The 17,904-nt window shown below is 37.0% G+C and overlaps 1 protein-coding gene and 2 long non-coding RNA genes across 8 annotated transcripts; 1 reads left to right on the top strand and 2 right to left on the bottom strand.

The window, feature by feature from the left end:
• Positions 1–1,679: 1,679 nt before the first annotated feature.
• LOC148792230 (uncharacterized) lies at positions 1,680–3,081 on the bottom strand. Its single transcript, XR_016068694.1, has 3 exons — positions 2,606–3,081; positions 2,352–2,471; positions 1,680–2,212 (listed from the first exon to the last, which is right to left on the bottom strand). It is a non-coding gene; the product is annotated as an uncharacterized LOC148792230 (long non-coding RNA).
• Positions 3,082–3,388: 307 nt separating this feature from the next.
• On the top strand, positions 3,389–9,339 carry LOC104611039 (uncharacterized). Of its 6 annotated transcripts, XR_016085202.1 has the most exons (7): positions 3,389–4,440; positions 6,233–6,331; positions 6,517–6,571; positions 6,923–6,959; positions 7,163–7,254; positions 7,402–7,524; positions 9,052–9,339. It is a non-coding gene; the product is annotated as an uncharacterized LOC104611039 (long non-coding RNA). The 6 variants fall into 6 exon arrangements; XR_002023429.2 differs by having other exon boundaries at positions 3,389–3,942; positions 4,340–4,440; positions 6,923–7,524; XR_016085201.1 differs by having other exon boundaries at positions 7,402–9,339.
• A 1,345-nt stretch (positions 9,340–10,684) lies between these two features.
• Positions 10,685–14,892, bottom strand: LOC104611040 (chaperone protein ClpB1). Its single transcript, XM_010277954.3, is given in 8 exon segments — positions 10,685–10,920; positions 10,922–11,179; positions 11,269–11,466; positions 11,569–11,848; positions 11,944–12,566; positions 12,670–12,851; positions 12,981–14,168; positions 14,457–14,892. Coding segments are annotated over 7 exon segments (2,733 nt in total). The 5' UTR covers positions 14,134–14,168; positions 14,457–14,892; the 3' UTR covers positions 10,685–10,881.
• Positions 14,893–17,904: the final 3,012 nt, after the last annotated feature.

The following is a 17,904-nucleotide window of genomic DNA, read 5'->3' as shown; positions in this document are numbered from 1 at the left end:
TCCATCATATGGATAGCCGAACCATACCAGATGGCTGGGCGAAATTTAAAAAATTTCCTAATCCTTCTAGGAATCAAATTCCCTATGTTTCAAAAAATTGCATTTTTCAGGATTGATCTTGCACTGAATCAGACCATATTTGAAACCAACTAAAGAGGGAGATGTATACCTAATTGAAGATGGCGCAGTGTATTCCTGAAGCTGGTTCAACAACACAATTTTCAACAAAACTGCAACCCAATTGCTTGGATCGAACTTGGGAGGTGAGCACAAAATTCCTTTGGATTTTTCTTGCAAACATCAAAGGAAAACTAATCTCTATTAGTCCCAAATAAATTGTAGTCGAACTAGGGTTTCTTGGAAGACAAAAGAAGAAGGGAGAGAGAGAGAGAGAAGTATTGAGAGGCTTCTTGATCAGTTCACCCTCTTCTTCTTTTATCTCTTTATGAAGCACTTTTCCTAATAAATTTGGAGATTATCCAAATCTAATTTGAATTTGGACTCTATTAAGAGATAAGCCTTATCCTCTTAAGAGGATAGGTGCTCTATACCCATTTCCAAACCCAGTTTCGCCCCATGTCACATGACAACTTAAGCTTTCATGTGACAACTTAATTAATCATATTAATTATGGGCTTTAGGCCCATTAGCTATAAGGCTCACGACCCAAGAGTGTTGCATGGCCAACTTAGGCCTAATTTGTATGGTATGGGACCCCACAATGGCCTCTGAACCCTTGAGCACATCACTATGGGCTCAAAATAGGCCCAACATTTACATTTAAATGATCATTGAATCCAACCATCCTATGAAGGCTTAAGGATAATAGACTTAAGTAAGATAAAGTCATCAGGTAATTAGCATTGTAATGGTCTCTTACACTTAACCTCTCGGCCCATAATGATTAAACACTGCCCAACTAGGAAAGACCTCTCCCCTGGCTGCAAGGTGCATTGTCACACTCTTTGCTCGGATGTATCATGAGAATTAAAACCTTTTGCAAACTTTTTTTCATAAAACATAATATATATATATATATATATATATATATATATATATACATCTAAATATATTTTGCAAAACCAAATCTCAAACACAGTTGAAATCCACTGTCGGCAGTTTGGGTTTTCCACCAGAGAGAGTGTAAACTCTATCATTCACTTTGTCCGACAAAGGGGTTGATCCTTTTATTATGATCATTCACTCAGATTCTCATACTGCCCTAACATACACAGGTTTTGACCCTCAATACATCTCACTTTATTGGCATATCAAAGACATCACAATCTGACACCTAGTGCAGTACCATAATCAAGTCTAGGGGTTATGTGTAAATTTCCAGTTTTGTCTATCAGTCTCCAAGGTCCAGGGCATAACTATAAAATGGTCTGGGTTCAATGTTTCAACCAAACATTGGGTCTAACCCTAGCAGCTGAAACAAGATACCCCAGCTTTTTTGGCAGCACATCATTGTCAGCCTTGGCAGGATAAACTCCCCAAGTCAATCAAATGGCTGAGAACATTCTAAACTAATACGAATCTCATAAGTGTCCAGTTTAAAGGATAATTTCACAAAAAACATATTAATATCAACATGAAACAATAATGTTCTTTTATTCATTTACAATAAATGTATATATACATCAATCTGATTGGTGCTAAAAGCATACACTGTCTAGCATACATAAAATCCCGATGTATTTAGTTGTTGCTCTTACCTTTTATAGGTCTCATTCTCTTTCAATAGAGTGCTTGACAGAGGTCTAATTGGTTTGAATTGTTAGAGTAAACATAACATACTCGTTCATATCATCTAACAAGCAGTCCTCAAAGTGGAACTACCAAGGAAACTCAAAAAGAAATCCATCCATTATGTTCTGGGTAAACCATTCAAGGTGGAGCTGAATCAAATGATATAGCCCAAATCTTATTTCTCACTCTATTTCTAACACCTCAAATCTCTAACGATCTACAAACATATTCACATCTGTAAAAATTATTCTATTATAAACATCTTACAAAAACAACATTCCTCCATAGCATCAGTTCTTGGTTAGATTTGTTGCTAAACAGGATATGCCAATCAGAGAACAAATAGAAGCCTTAAAACTCTATCACGACATTTATAGTTAGAACATAGTGGTGAAGTTTGTGACTACCAAATATGATTTAACGATATGAGTTCCCAAATAAACGCTTGAAAATCCAGGCCCTGCGGCACAAGAGTAGAGAAAAAGATAAGAGAAGGGGAAAAAAAGAAGAAGAATCTCTCAAACCAGTCTCAAATTTTCACAACCATATGTGTTCTCTAAGCAGAGCCAAAAGCCAACAAAATCCACAAATCTACCCACCAGACAGAAAACTAATCCAAATTGTTCAGAGTTGCGGTTGAACAGCTAAAACAAGAAAAATAGAGCAAGGGCCTTGCATGAAAGAAAAGGAGCTTTTTTTCAAAGCATTGAGCATATAACCTGGGAAGTGAAAAGGCAGAGTTGAAGATGAAGATCCATAGACAAATAAATAATAAGTGAAAAAGCATAGTGGAAAGAATTAAAAAAACAAGAGGAAGTGTGGGCGTTAAGTTAACAATAACAATAAGCTTTACCTAAGAACACTTCCACCTCCCTTATCTCACTTACTCCACTTTGTCCAACATTAGGGTCGCTCTCCATGCTAATGGTGGCTTTGTTACTAGTAATCTCTCAATCTCTCTTTGGTTTTCCCGTAGGCCGACACACTCTCTCTGGTTTTCTTGCAAGTGCACTCTCTCTGATTTTCCCGCAGGCACACCAGGTTCTGAAACAAGCGGTGATTGGTGTCATTTATCGGGTTCTTACAGGTGCAACAGGGTCTGAAACAAGCAGCGATTGGCATCATTTATCGAGATAAAATTGGGCAGCACCACCATGCCATGATACGTAATGGAGGCGAGGTGATACTCTCCGTTGGGGCCATCGGAAGTCCGCAAACTTCTGCTACAGCGATGGCGGTGACACCCAGTCTTCACCGTTCAGCTTCAACCAATATATTTTGGGAAAATATTAAACCAATATGAAAAGGGTAAAATGGTCCTAAATTATGCTGAAAGGGTATTTTAGATATATTGAAAATTTTAAGTCATCACATGTCATCACGTGACTGACAAACTTAACGGAATACTAACAATAAGCATTGAATTGACAGTTTTTAAAAGTTTGAATACTGTAGTGACACATTTTAAAGTTCGAATACTAACTTTTTAGGTTACTAATGTAAAATTTTCCAGAAAAAATAACATCTAGTAACAGTTTCATAAGGGATGAAAGATGAATGCTGCTCAAAATATTAATTTATAGTGGTAATCAATTAAAATTACCACTATAAACTAGTGACAACTACTATAGTGAAAACGCGGAAATGAATGAGGTTATCTTTTTCTCCTCTATTTCCTCCTCCCATCCTCTCTATATTCTCTCACTCCCTTCCTGCGCCCTCTCTACCTCTCTCTCTCTCTCTCTCTCTCTCTCTCTCTCTCTTTGCTTCTCCCCACAAAAGAAGTCAAGACAGTCCTCTTCGTATCCAAGGATATAAAGTGCTTTCTTCTTTGTTTGCCTATAAAAATTAAAATCCCAGTTTCTTCTTCATCTCTTTTTTACATTTCATAGTTATAGAGAACATATTGTAGTAGAGAGAGGGGGATTATAGATGCTTGGCAAGTGGTAAAAATCGATGCTCAATAGCTGTAGTAGTAGCACATGTAGGAAGGGGAATGCAATGGCTCTTCATCATTCTTCTGCAAAAGTTGTTCGATGAGTCTAGCCAGAATTAGGAGAGCAATTAGTTTCAAATGCATTTTCTTTTTAATTCTTACTATTGGTGTTTTCTTTTCTTATGTACTATGGATCCCTCCTTTTAATCCGTTGAAATCTGTTGTTGATGCCTATGTTGCACCTAACCTCAATGGTACGTATGTTTGTCTCCTGCCCCTTGTTCTCTGCTTAGTAGTTGGTGCATATTTTTGTTAGAACTCATTCAACCAAGAGTTCATAGTGGAGTAATGCCTAGAGCTAGCTGCTGAAATAGCAAGTTGTTTTTAGAAGCCCACATGAGAGAGGGAGTGCATGGTTTCAGATTTAATGGTTTGTAAAACAGAGGTTGATGGAGCCTCTGGTTTCCTTAACCATGAAGGAAGGCCCCCAACTAGGCGGTTTGGGCTCTATAAATAGAACCCCATACACACGCACTAGCCATCCATTGGTTGAGAGAAACCATGACTAGAGAGAAGAGTCTCCCTTGTGCTCTGTTTCCGGTTTTGTAGTTCAACAAGGATAACACTGTTCTTTGGTTTGGTTTCTTGTAGAGAAGAGTAGAGGAGAAGATGACAAAGCCAAAGAGGTGTTTCTAAAGGTCTCTAACACTGGAATAGAGCCATGAACACTAGCTTTAAATCAATAGCTCAAGGTCAGTGGTTCTTCATTTCAGTTCATTTCTAGAACTTGGAGTGCTCCTATGATGCTTCTTTTATGTTTAGAAGTCATCTTTTTAGTTTCTAATTTTTTTTTTCTAAAACGAGGGCCTTTGATCTTCTAAGAGATATGGATATGCTTTATTTTATCTTTTTTTCTAGGTTTTGGTGCTGAGTTTTACTAATACAACTTATACATGGAATTTGATTTGCATAGTAGAAAGTTGTTGGGTTGCTTATTGGTTCCCTGTTAATACAATTTGTGGCTATTTGTTAAGTTTATTCTTCCTGGGAGTGTAACCAATAATAGTATTAAATGATTAAAATTATGAATTGTCTAGTTGGAAATTGATTCAAATGTCATGAAGGGCATTTCTTCCTGGTAAGTAATTTTCTGAATCATATACTAGTTTTATTACTGCAAAGCTATTATGCATGATCTTGTTTTGAGCTAATAAAGATGATCTAATTCGTCCTCACATTTTCTATTTTTGGTACATTGGCAAGAATTATATATGGTGGTTGCAATATTCCTGGCTGGTGTAATACTAGTCATTTTATAGTAGTTTTAGCACCTTCATTTATGATCATATATACTGCAATAGGCTTACAACAAATTGAATCTTCAAACTGTAGTCAATCTAGATATGGTGCAGAAGTTCTATGGTAGTGGAAAATTGTTTACGGTTGCCAATAGTGGTGAAACTAGACCATATATAAATTTAGATTGTTTCTTTTAGGCATGGCTAGAATGCAATGCAAACAAGGCTTTGGAACTAGTTGATGCAAATATATTGGGCTCATGTGCTTGGATTGTTCAGATAATGCATTATAAGGATTTATGGACTTTGTGGTTCAGATATATCTAGATTCTAAAAAACCACTTCTATCCACTATATCAAACCCTTGTTCAAATTGTCAATTTATTAAACCTGAGGAGTGGTTTCTTATAACATGCCATCCATGGGTATCCCTCATTTGAGGAAGAAAACTAGCATGGTAACTCGATGCAAATGCCCAAAAATGAATAGAATTTTGGGAGAAGCAAAGCAATCAAGTCTTGTGCTAAAGGAAGGTATTAACCAAAAGGACTAGAATTTTAGTTACTAAATCCTAGTTGATTCCAGGAAATATATTGAATATTATATGAATCTCCTTCTCTGAATTCAGAAGACATGATTAGAGAATTAGTGTTCTTGAATCCTACTTTTAAGGAAGATTTTTGCTTCTGAAGGATTAAATGAAAATTATTAAACATTAGTTGTCTTCTCTCTTTGGTCATGATTGATTTTTGCATCAAAAGACGAATCATCCTAATGATACTAGTAAGTGCATTACTTTGCTTAATGGTTGCTTGTATTCATTTTATATATTTTGATAATCAATCTTGATGCATAATTGATCAACTACTGTATATTGCTGGTCAAGTAACCACCCAATCTCCTCCTCCTCCTCTACATCATCCATAAATGGTCTATGGGCACAATAAATTTTACAATAGTATGTTCTATAACATGAATTTAAGTTCTTTAGGTAATAGTGGTTTAACAATTTGTTTAACTGAGGCCTTGGAAGCACTACTAATTTTGTCAATTGACTTTCTAGATTTACCTTGAGAACTAAAGAGGTAGTTCCATGCATTAAGGACAATTCCCCTTGATTTGTTTTGGATTAAGAACCTTGTTTGTTGGAGTTCTTTAGCTCAAGCTTTTCATACTGCTTTGCTCTTTTGATTGGTGGGGGTAATGGGCGTAGTTGCTATTTATTTCTTTTTTGTGCTTGGTGTAGATAAAATTCATTGATAATACAGATGTCATTGGAATTGATCATCAAATTGCACATCTTGGATTTGAGTTGCCTTCAACATTTGTTATAGTGATTTCCAAGGTAAGTTGCTTATGTTTTGAGAACCTTTGCTCTTTCTCTCTCTCATACACACATATATGTATGTATGCATATTATTACTTCGATTCTTATTCTTAAATTATCTTTTTCTAGCGAATAGATATTAAAAAAAAAAAAAAAAAAACTTGTTGGTGCTTTACTAATTGAAGTAACCACTTGATGATTAGATTGTAGTGATTCACTGATTCAGTCTCCTGACTACGAGAGGACAGATCAGGTCAGGTAAGCTGTCACCTTTTTTTACAAGCATCTCTTTATTCAGATACTTCTCTTATACCACCATCCACACAAAAAAAAAAAAAAAAGAAAAAAAAGATTTTTAATGGGGCTATTATAACCCCAAATGGCTTAAGATGAAACTGATTGGATCATTCGGACCATATTTTCCTTCCATACATTGCAGCCATAGGTCCTCTATGGTTTTGCTGTATCCCACCCATTTGTAGTCAGACCATATTTTCCTACAACTAAATTTCTCTGTAGGTCATAGGTCGTTAGGTTTTTCATCCTAAAATTCTAATCCTATGAAAAGCTTCTATTGAACATGTTATTGATGGTTACTATTTTCTATAGGGATGGATACAATGACTTCAATACATTCTACATGCAAGTAAGTAGCTGATTTGATAAGAGGAAGTGACATAATGTTACGGTTCTGCTAATAAATAAAAATGATGTATTAGTACACCTTGTTTGGATTATTCTTAATAAATCATTCTAGGTCTCAACATCTGGGGTTATTGAGCAAATTATTATTATTAGCTTAAATTTCTTATTCAACTTCAAATGGTAACTGAACTCTTCATTCTAAAGAACGCATGTGGATGCACTCTGTTTCTAACCCGGTACCCTACAATTGGAAGTTTGTTTGAGGTATTCATTCAAAACAAATTTGTATGATTCAGGTATATGACCCTCTCTCTGTCTCAAAAAAAAAAATGTAGTATCTTGCAAACTGATATAACTTTAGTATGTTCATTCTTTTTCTAACTGAGGAAATATCATGTACTGCAATATTTTAAAAATTATATTGCATTACTTTATTATGGCAGAAAATTTTGTTGGAGGAGCAAGTGGAGAAAGATGGACCTGCATTTGTGCTGCTGAGGGATTTCCCACAACAACAGTTGCTATTTATGATTTTACTTGTTTCACAGCTTGCAACTGCACATCTGGTAAGTGGTAATGTGCCTTTTCAATGTGAAATGCTGATTTTGAATGTTCCTCATTTACCCATACCCCTATAGTTGTTAGGGGTGAGCAAGAAAAACTGAAAAACCAAACCAAATCAAACTGAAATCCGATTAACTGAACTATTTGGTTTGGTTTTGGTTCAGTATTTTTAAAAAACCGAAGGTATTGGTTTGGTTTCGGTTAACCAATATAAAAAACTGGTGGTTAACTCCAACCGGTATACATATATTTCTATATATTTTATATATAATAAATTAATAAATATGCATTGCATATGGGGATGAGCAAAAAATTAAAAAACCAAAGCGATCGAAAAAAAATCGATTAACTGAACCGGTTGGTTTGGTGTTTTTAAAAAACTGAAGGTACTGGTTCGGTTTCAGTTAACCAATATAAAAAATTGGCGGTTAACCGAACTGACTGGTATACATATATTTCTATATATTTTGTATATATTTATGTATATTATATGTATTATATATATTTTATATATTATAAATTAATAAATATGCATTATATATATAAATATATATTTATAATATATTAAATAATTTAAAATATAATACTGTATATATTTATAATTCTTATTATATGTTTATATTTTTTCTAATATATATTGTAAAAACTAAAAAACCATAAAAACTGACGAACCGAATTGACGGTTAACCGAACTGATCAACCGGTTAATCGATTGGTTTTGGTTCGATTCCGGTTATCGGTTACCGGTTACCGGTTTTTCAAAAACCAGTACTACCAGTTCAGTTCAACAAAATGCCCCAGGGTTCGGCTAATCGAACCATGAGAACACCTAATTGCATATAAATATATATTTATAATATATAATATATTATTTATTTACTTAAAATATAATATTATATATATTTATAGTTTTTATTATATATTTATGTATTTTTTTATAATATATATTGTAAATATAAAAAAACCGGTGAACTAAACCGATAGTTAACTGAACTGGTAAGCTTAGGTTCGGTTTCGGTTACCAGTTTTTCAGATACCGATAATATAGTTCAAAAATAAGCCACCGAACCGTGAGCACTCCTAGTAGTTGTAATGTGAATAAATTATATGATGAACCTGTAGTCATTCATAATTGTTCCAATGAGATCTTGATATGGTGGCTTTGTCTAATCTAAAGCTGAAATTTCTTCATGACAAGGTTAACACTTCAGGTTAGTTATAGAAATCATGTAGGTACTTGTTCCAAGCTGGCCTTGCTTTTACTTTATCCCTCCGAGTATGACCCTTCAATTGAGAATTCCTACTAGAGAAAGTGTAGCTGTCAGGACTCTTTGAGCATGTTGAACCATGGATTCTCCATATTTCTTTCTGTTTTAATGCCAAATTCAGAATAATGCAATTAATTGGTATGACTTATTTTACATTTTTACTTCCTTTTTTCTTGTTCATTTCAAACATAAATACTCCATTACAACTTCCCAAGTTTTGGGTGTTATACAAACATAATAATTCATTCAATTTTTATGTAGATTTGAGTACAAAACTGGAGCTGGGACAGTGTTGCAGAGACTATACTCAAACCTCCCAAACATTCAAATGGGTCTTGTTGAGGACAAGAGGAGTTGGACTGTTGAGGTTGATAGAGCCTTCTCTTGATTTGATAATAAAAAGAGAACAAGAGAAAAATGAAAAATGTGGTTCACATATACAGAATGTAAAGGTTAACATTGTTGTCTTTTACTTTTATCTTATGAATGTATTGTTTAAACATAAGTGAAATTATCAATTTCAAAAACGGTTCCTCTGTGCTTCCTTTTTTTTTTTTTCTAATAATCAATGTTGCCATTACCTTTGTTCATTTGTTCCTTTATTTGGTAATTTGCACTTTCAATGCCCCTATAGAGGGGTGTTCAAGCATGTTTATAGCTCTTCCAATGATTAAAATTATTTAGAACTTGGATACAAGAGAATTAAAAAAAAAAAATAGTAGCACAAAAATTGATGGTATGGAAATTCATGCCCAACAAATTGTGTCGGAGAATTGCCACCTTATAGGAAATTTGGGGAGTGTAATGCTAACCATTTTTTCTATTAACAAGAGAGGAAATATATTAAACTTAAAAGATGATTATAAAGCAGATCTAACCAAGTCCTAAAGTGTCCATTCAGCTAGCCAGATCAGCATAACATTCCTTAGCGGATGATCGATTCTCTGCTCATATTTAGAGGCAGTCAGTGCATCCATTTAGAACTGTTGCTTAAAAGTTCTTTAGTGGCAGTTTTTGACTGCTGCTAAAAGCTTTATTTCTAAAAGCAGCGGCAGTTTTTTTTATTTTTAGCAACAGTAATTTAGTGGAAGTTTGCCGAAAATCAATTTTCTTGTAGTGTTTAAGGGGACGTGCTACGTGTAGCACCTCTTGCATTTATCAAAAAATAAAAGAAAATTAGATGGAATGCTTGGCAAAAAAATTGTAGAAATAAGATAGATGGAGGGATTGGGGTTCAGGAACCTGATACCTTTAATCTAATCTAGCCCTCCTTGCTAAGTTAGCTTGGAAGCCAAGTAAAGAGGTTGATAGTCTGTGGACCATGGCGCTGAGAGCCAAGTATTTTCCAAATGGGGATTTTCTGCTGGGCTCCACCTGAGGAAGGTATTTTGAAGTTTAACTTAGATGGTAGTTTTACTAAAAGACTCAGAACAGCTTTTGGTTTTATTATCAGAAACAGTTTAAACTTATGTTGGGGAGCTGTGAGTGGTCCTTGTTCTGCTGCTACCCCCCTTTGATTGCTGAGGCAAAAGCCCTTTTGAATGCTGTTTCTCAAAACTTAGAATGGTTTTTGAATTTGATTCCTTGGTGCTGGTGAAAAGTCTTGATGGACTTCATTTGTAGAGATATTAAATCCTTAAGTTTTAACAGGTCGTTCAAGCTTCAGTGGGTTTCGCTAAAGTTAATAGAGCTACTCATGAAGTTGATGTGGCTGGCTTAAGTTCTGGTTTTACTTCCCGTGATGCTCTGCCTTGTTGGCTTGCTAAGAGTCTGCTGCTTCGCGTAGTCTCTGCTTAAGTGCTAGTAGTTTTGGTAATTGCATCTGTGTGATTATAGTAGTGCGTTGTTCCCCTGTAGTCTGGGATCTCGTTTGTCTTTTCTTTTAGTAAGATCATTTTGTTACCAAAAATTCCAAAATCAATTAACACTTTTTTTTTATACAATTCTATTCAGACAGCATCAGAAATTCAAAAACATCCCAAGTCGGAAGTTTCATGATCAAAGCAGTCAAAACAAAGACAACCAAAACATGACAGAAAACCCTCTCCTGTAAATCCAGAGAGTGGGTCTAGTAGGTTTCACTGTCCAACTTTAGTCCTCCATCTCTTCATCCTCATCAATCTCTTCTATCATTCATCTTCTTCACCGCTTGAGCAGCATCATTCCTAATCTCATTGGGGATCTGAATCAATATATCTGACTTCTGTCCAGTTGTTGCATTCACCAATCCTCCATTCCTCTCCACACGATAAATGAGCTCCTTTCCTCCAGGCCCAGCATCAATATAGACAGTGGAGTTCTCATCTATCTCTTCCCTTATGAGCATTTTAGATAGCTCTGTCACAACTTTCTTCTCTAGCCACCTTCTTATCGGCCTTGCTCCATACACCTGAACACAGCAAAGACATTAGCGTGAGCCTTCTTCAAACAAAGACAAACGCAAACAAATGCACTATCCTTGAAGACTAGTTTACTTACTGGATCGTAGCTAGCAGCTAGAACAATATCCAAAGCAGAATCAGACACGGCCAGAGCAACACCCCTCTCGGCAAGGCGGCTTGCTACATCCCTCATTTGGAGCCTAGCAACTTTCCTTAGTTGCTCATGAGAAAGAGGATCAAAGACCACAATCTCATCTAGTCGATTGAGCAGCTCTGGCCTGAAATGTCTTCTAACCTGCAACTCATCAAAATAGGAAAATTGGTCACAATATGTCCCAACTCCCGTCAAAAGTTCATGCATTACAAAAAAGCTAGCAACGTGGTTCTCAATTCTTACCTCCTGCATGATTCTCTCCCTAGCACTCTGCATTGTACATTTGCCCATGAGTCCTGCAAGGAGATGCTCTGCTCCAAGATTTGAAGTCATAATGATCACTGTGTTGGTGAAGTCCACAGTGCGCCCTTGGCCATCAGTCAGTCTACCATCATCAAGAACCTGAAGGAGGGTGTTGAAGACAGAGATGTGCGCTTTCTCGACTTCATCAAATAATATGACACTGTAAGGTCTCCGCCTCACAGCCTCAGTGAGCTGCCCGCCTTCCTCATGTCCAACATACCTGAAAATCCCAACTTAAATGTGAGGAACAAAGACTCATTTGCTGGAGAACAGGCGTAATATCAATATAATTTAGAAAAAAAAAAAAAAACTTACCCAGGAGGAGCGCCAATCAATCTGGCAACAGAATGTTGCTCCATGTACTCTGACATGTCAATCCTCACAAGCAGGTTCTCATCATCAAAGAGTTGCTCGGCAAGTGCCTTGGCAAGCTCAGTCTTACCAACACCAGTTGGACCCAAGAAGAGAAATGAACCAGTTGGTTGCTGTGGTCGACCCAAACCAGCTCTGGACCTTAAAACAGCCTCTGCAACAGCACTCACAGCTTGGTCCTGTCCCACAACTCTCTTGTGCAGCCTCTCAGGCAGCCCTACCAGCCTCTCCTTCTCATTTTGTCCAAGCCTGGTGACAGGTATGCCTGTCCATCGGCTCACCACTTCTGCAATCTGGTCAGGTCCAACTGTTTCAGTAAGCATTAGATTCTCATCAGTGCTCCCCTCAAGCTTGGCAATTGCAGACTCTATTTCTTGAATGGCACCATATCTCAGGTCTGCCACTCTAGCCAGGTCCATTCTTCTCTCAGCCTCTTGTAAACTGATCATAAGCTCCTCACGCCTTTGCTTCAATCTACGCATCTCATCTACCCTCTCTTTTTCCTTTCGATATTTCATTACCAGTGGTTGTAATTTATCCCTCAAATCATCCAACTCTTTCCGGACCTGATACAGTAACAAATGAGTCAGCAGTCGAAGTATTGAAAGAAGTGAACATTCAAATAACAAATACCAGACCAGATATTATCATAATTTATGTTTTACTCACCTCAACAAGACGGGCTTTGCTTGCTTTGTCCTTCTCTTTCTCAAGAGCGTGCATCTCAACTTCCAACTGAATTCTCTTTCTTTCAAGGTTATCAATCTCTTCAGGTTGGCTATCAAGCTGGACTCTCACATTTGCACAAGCTTCATCAACCAGATCAATTGCCTTATCGGGTAGATGACGGCCTAAACAGAGCAAAAGATACATTAATTAAAACCCCAATTTGAAACCAAATCTATAAACCAAAATCTCAAAAAACAAATTTGAATTTAATCCCCAAAACCACTCATCAACCACAAGAGCTTGTTACATACCAGTAATGTAGCGACTAGAGAGCTGAGCAGCAACCACAAGAGCTCTGTCTTGAATTCGAACACCATGGTGGCCTTCATACCTCTCTTTCAATCCTCGAAGGATGCTGATTGTGTCTGCAACACTGGGCTCTGCAACATAAACTTGCTGGAATCGTCTCTCAAAAGCAGCATCCTTCTCAACATATTTCCTGTACTCTTCAAGGGTAGTTGCACCTATGCATCTCAGCTGGCCTCTGGCAAGCATTGGCTTGAACAAATTAGCTGCATCCATGGAACCCTCAGTTCGACCAGCTCCAAGAACCAGATGGATCTCATCAATGAAGAGAATTACTTTCCCTTCAGCCTCTTCGACCTCTTTCAATACAGATTTCAACCTCTCCTCAAATTCTCCTCTGTATTTGGCTCCAGCCACAAGGGCACCCATATCCAAAGCAATAAGTCTCACATCTAAAAGGTTGCTTGGGACATCTCCTCTGACGATTCTCTGAGCCAGTCCTTCCACCACAGCGGTCTTACCCACACCAGGTTCTCCAATCAAAACTGGATTGTTCTTTGTTCTTCTAGAGAGAATTCTTATCACTCTTCGAATCTCTTCGTCTCTACCAATGACTGGGTCTAGCTTCCCAGCCTGTTCAACAAGGTCACGACCATAAGTCTTCAATGCCTGAAAATTGGTGTCGCCGGAAGCACTTTCAACCTTCCTTCCTTCCTTCCCTCGAAGCTTCTCAACCTCTGATTTCACTCTTGCCACACTAACCCCAGCCTCCTTGAGGAGATCTCCGATTTGGGAATCCTCAAGAAGACCAAGAATCAACTGATCAACGGCAAGATGAGTATCGCCGCGAGATTTCTGCGACGATTGGGCTCGCCTGATTACCTTAATCAAAGAAGTGCTTGCAGGGATTTCATCCGGGGCAGGATGCTGAGACGGAATTTTCCTCATGGCTTGATTGAGGACTCGTTCAAATGAGTTGGCGGCCTCATCTCCACAACCAGCATTGGCGACTGCTTGCCGGAGGATGCCATTTGGGTCAGTTATCAATGTGATGGCCATGTGAATTGGAGTAAACTGTGCATGGCCAGAGTTCATTGCCAGTTCATGAGCCCCGGCAATGGCCTCGTTTGTTTTGTGAGTGAACTTGTCAGGATTCATTGTTGCTTCTTCTTGTCACAGATGAAATTAAAAACCTGCAAAATCAGAAATGGATTTAGACAAAAACGAAAAATCAAATATTTTGGATTGTTCAAATCGAAATAAGCAACAGAAACACGCAGAGATGGAGAAAAAGAAAAAGAATATATAGATTGTTGGAAAAAGAACAGAGAGTAGTGGAACAAATTGAACTATGAGCTTTAAAAAAAAAAAAGGAAACAACCAAGAATTGAAGGCAACATTACAATTCATTTTCCCGGTGTTGAAAATTCATTCAAGAAAAGATGAAGTATCAAGAAAACAAACTGATAGAAGAATCATACCCTCAAACCAAACTGATATTTCCGAACCCTTGTTTCCGGTTCTCGATCAGGAAAATAAGACTTCAAAATTCAACTAGCGAAAATGAAGTAATGTATCTGCGAACTTGATGCTCTTCTCTTGTTTTGGCTTTCGTTTCTTCGTTCTGTTCTGATTCTGTGAAGAGTAAGGGGAGTCCTTTTTGTTGAGGGAAGAGAGACCTCTGGAAGGGAAGATGGCGATTCAAATCGTCTACAGTTGTACTCGTAATACTGATCCAATCACGATGGACCACGTCGGCTCCTTATTCGAAATAGTTATAAAGAGGACAACGTGGCCTATTATGATTTGCCCAGTCTCCTCCGGTTCCCGTAGAGGATTCGGAATCAGTGGAGCCTGGAACCTACTAGAGATTTCCGGTGATCGCATGCTCGAAGAATCCAGAGACATTTTCAGGTATGCTGCTGTTGACGCGTGTGTACTTTGAATGAAACATCTCGATAACGATTAAACTTTATTTACTTTTTTGCCCCTCTAAGAAAGAGAGTCATTGAATTGGAAGAGCGTTCGTGGGCGGGTTTATCGGATGGAACCGAACCGATTGAACTAATTTTGGCGGTTCCGAACCTTCCGGTTCTCTGCTTTGGGTCCCATCCAATTTATTAGATCGGTTTTTGTTAAAAATAAGGTCCCGTTTGGTTCACACGAATAGGGGTCTAGAATCGGAATCTGAATGGGTTATTTCGATTTCAACTGTTTGGTTGGGCAGAATTAGAATCTCATTCTCATTCCTGATGGAATGACATTCCCCCATTTGAAGGAATGGCCATTCCCTTGGGAATGAAATTTCATTCATGCTGATTTTAATTCTCATTCCTATTCTTGTCTGAATCAAACAGACTATGGGAATGAATCATTCTGATTCCAATTCCAACTCTGGAGGATTTCGATTCTGACTATGAACCAAACAGACCCTAAGTGTTTATCAAATATGTGCATTTGATAAAAAAGTGCTTCTTTCAATCAGGGTAGTATACATATTTTAAAAAGGCAAATTTTTTAAACTACCCCTACTGTTTAGTTAATTGACTAACTCTACCCTTGTCTTAATATCCGTTAATGTTCCATCAAAATCTATACACATGTGACACCACGTATAAATTTTCTTTAAAACCCAATTTTGTCTTCATCCCTCTCTCTTCTTCTTCATTGTCCCTGTCATTGGCGTCAACTACTTTGAACCACTCCCCAATGGTTGTAGGTGGTTGTTCAATCATTGTTTTGGTCTCAGGCAAGGTTCAAAATATTGTAATGTATCGGTCCGTATCGGTTGATACATATTGTTTTGACAAGAATCTGATATGCGGAATGTGTATAAATCATTTGTTCCATTTCTCATTAATGTTGTTTATTTAAGTCTAATTTCTCTTTCATTAATTAGCCAATTACTCTAAGACAAATTTAAATTTGAATTTGAATTTTAGCGCCTCATTCAAATTCTCTCATTAATTCCTATAATTAATGATCCCCTATCATTAATTTCGTTTTGTTAGTGTAAAAACTTCAAATTTTAGCTTTGAACCTTGGTCACTTGATTTTAACAACCACAAGTCCACCAATGAGCCACACATATTTGTTTGCTATGGTTATATGTATTTTTAATAGTAAGTAAATTTTCACTTTTCTTAATGAGTGACAAGTTTTTATTAATAAATGCTAGAATTAATTATTAAAATTTATATACTAATAAATATTAAGATTAATTATATTGGTTTTTGAAAATTGACATTCACATTTTAATTTTTTTTACATTTTAGTTATTCCATCATTTTTCTCGATATGTTACACTTCATATAAACCATTAAATTATGGTATTTTACATTTAAATGACTTATTTACAATCATATAAAATATGTAAATATAGTTAGCGATATATTTTAAAGATTTATTTGAATTTTTTACCATATTTATGCGTATCTTGATTTTTCATTTGTATCCAAAGAGTATCTTGATACGTCTCTTAAAATTGTCTTTCTGATACACCTTGCGTTTTCGATACTTTGAACCTTGATCTCAGGTAAGGAGTTTCTTCTGCTTTCTCCCCGCCCTTAGACACCCTTCACATTTGCCAGAAAGTAAAGTAATCGATCCTTTGTCCCCAAATCCTATCTCCTTGTAGGTTTTTTGTTTCCCGCACTAGTAGCTTCAATGGGCATAAACTATGGCTAGATTGTGAATAATTTCCTATCTCTGGAAAATGTTCTTCCACTGCTCCAATCGATCGACATCAATAAAGTGAAGCTTTACTTTTCTTCAAAGATTGACCATCGGATTTTTCTGGCATCAAGTTCTAGAGGAGGTGGAGGATTGGTAGTTGTCTGCAGAGTAGGTACAAAGGAACGGGGGGAGAGGGAGAGGGAGAGAGAGAACGAGAGTTGTGCCCGTATAGCTTCAAAGTAGGTATGGGAGTTGTTTCCGTGCTGCGAGCCTCTACATGACTAGGGCGAGAGGGAGAGAGAGAGAGAGCCGCTGGAATCCCTGAAGAAATGTCGATAACCACTGCGGTGTTGTAGAGGGAGAACAAGAGCTTTTGGATCTTTACAAAGTTGGATTTTTGGAGTTAGAAGTGTTGTTTAGGACATGGATTCAAATGGGTGAGGGTTTTCTTTGATTTTATTTTTCAAATGCCATTTTGTTATGATAGTTCAAACGGCCATTTGTCTTTGAGAAGCACATATGAAAGCACAACGATTATAGATCGTAGATCTTCACGGCTATTGGTGGTTAATGACGACTAAGTGATTGTTACAGTTAGCTTTTACAGGGTAAAATGGACATTTCAACCTTTCCGTCCATATTTAACGATGCTTGTAAGACTTAGTCAATTGTCGGAAACAGTAAGGGTAGTGTTAGACAATTTTCAAACAGTAAGGGTACACTTAGTCAATTCGCTAAACCATAAGGGTAGTTTAGGAAATTTACCCTTTTAAAAATTAGGGTTTCTAGTTGTTAAGGGCAACTTTTTGCCCTTAATATCAATAAAAATAATATTTTTTATATAATAACCGAAATAAGACATCTTTTTTGAAAAATGTCAAATAAGGGCATTCGTCTTCCTCCTCAATAAACTTGAGCTGAGCGAGTGATGTTTGCCGTCAATAACTCATGGCAAACCCTTCTCTATTAACGTTTACAGAGAATCCACAAATCACTCTGTCTTTTCCCTCAAATAAGCCATGAGCTCGTCTTGCTCTTAATGGCGAACCCTTCTCTATTAACGTTTACAGAGAATTCGTAAATCACTGTCTTTGCCCTCAAATAAGCCATGAGTTCGTCTTGCTTGTCATCGCGAACCTAACCCTTTATAGAGCTCAATGAAAGCTCCTCTGATCATTTTCTTGGCATGATGTAGCTTCTTTTTATTGATTTTTGACTTATTATTTCCTTCTGGTCCACCTTTCTTGGACCGGT

The sequence above is a fragment of the Nelumbo nucifera genome, chromosome 4, assembly GCF_055504915.1.
Source record: "Nelumbo nucifera cultivar China Antique chromosome 4, China Antique-T2T, whole genome shotgun sequence".
In the NCBI taxonomy this organism is placed as follows: domain Eukaryota; kingdom Viridiplantae; phylum Streptophyta; class Magnoliopsida; order Proteales; family Nelumbonaceae; genus Nelumbo; species Nelumbo nucifera.
Note: the sequence above shows the minus strand (reverse complement) of the source record. Positions and strands in the feature narration are given on the sequence as shown.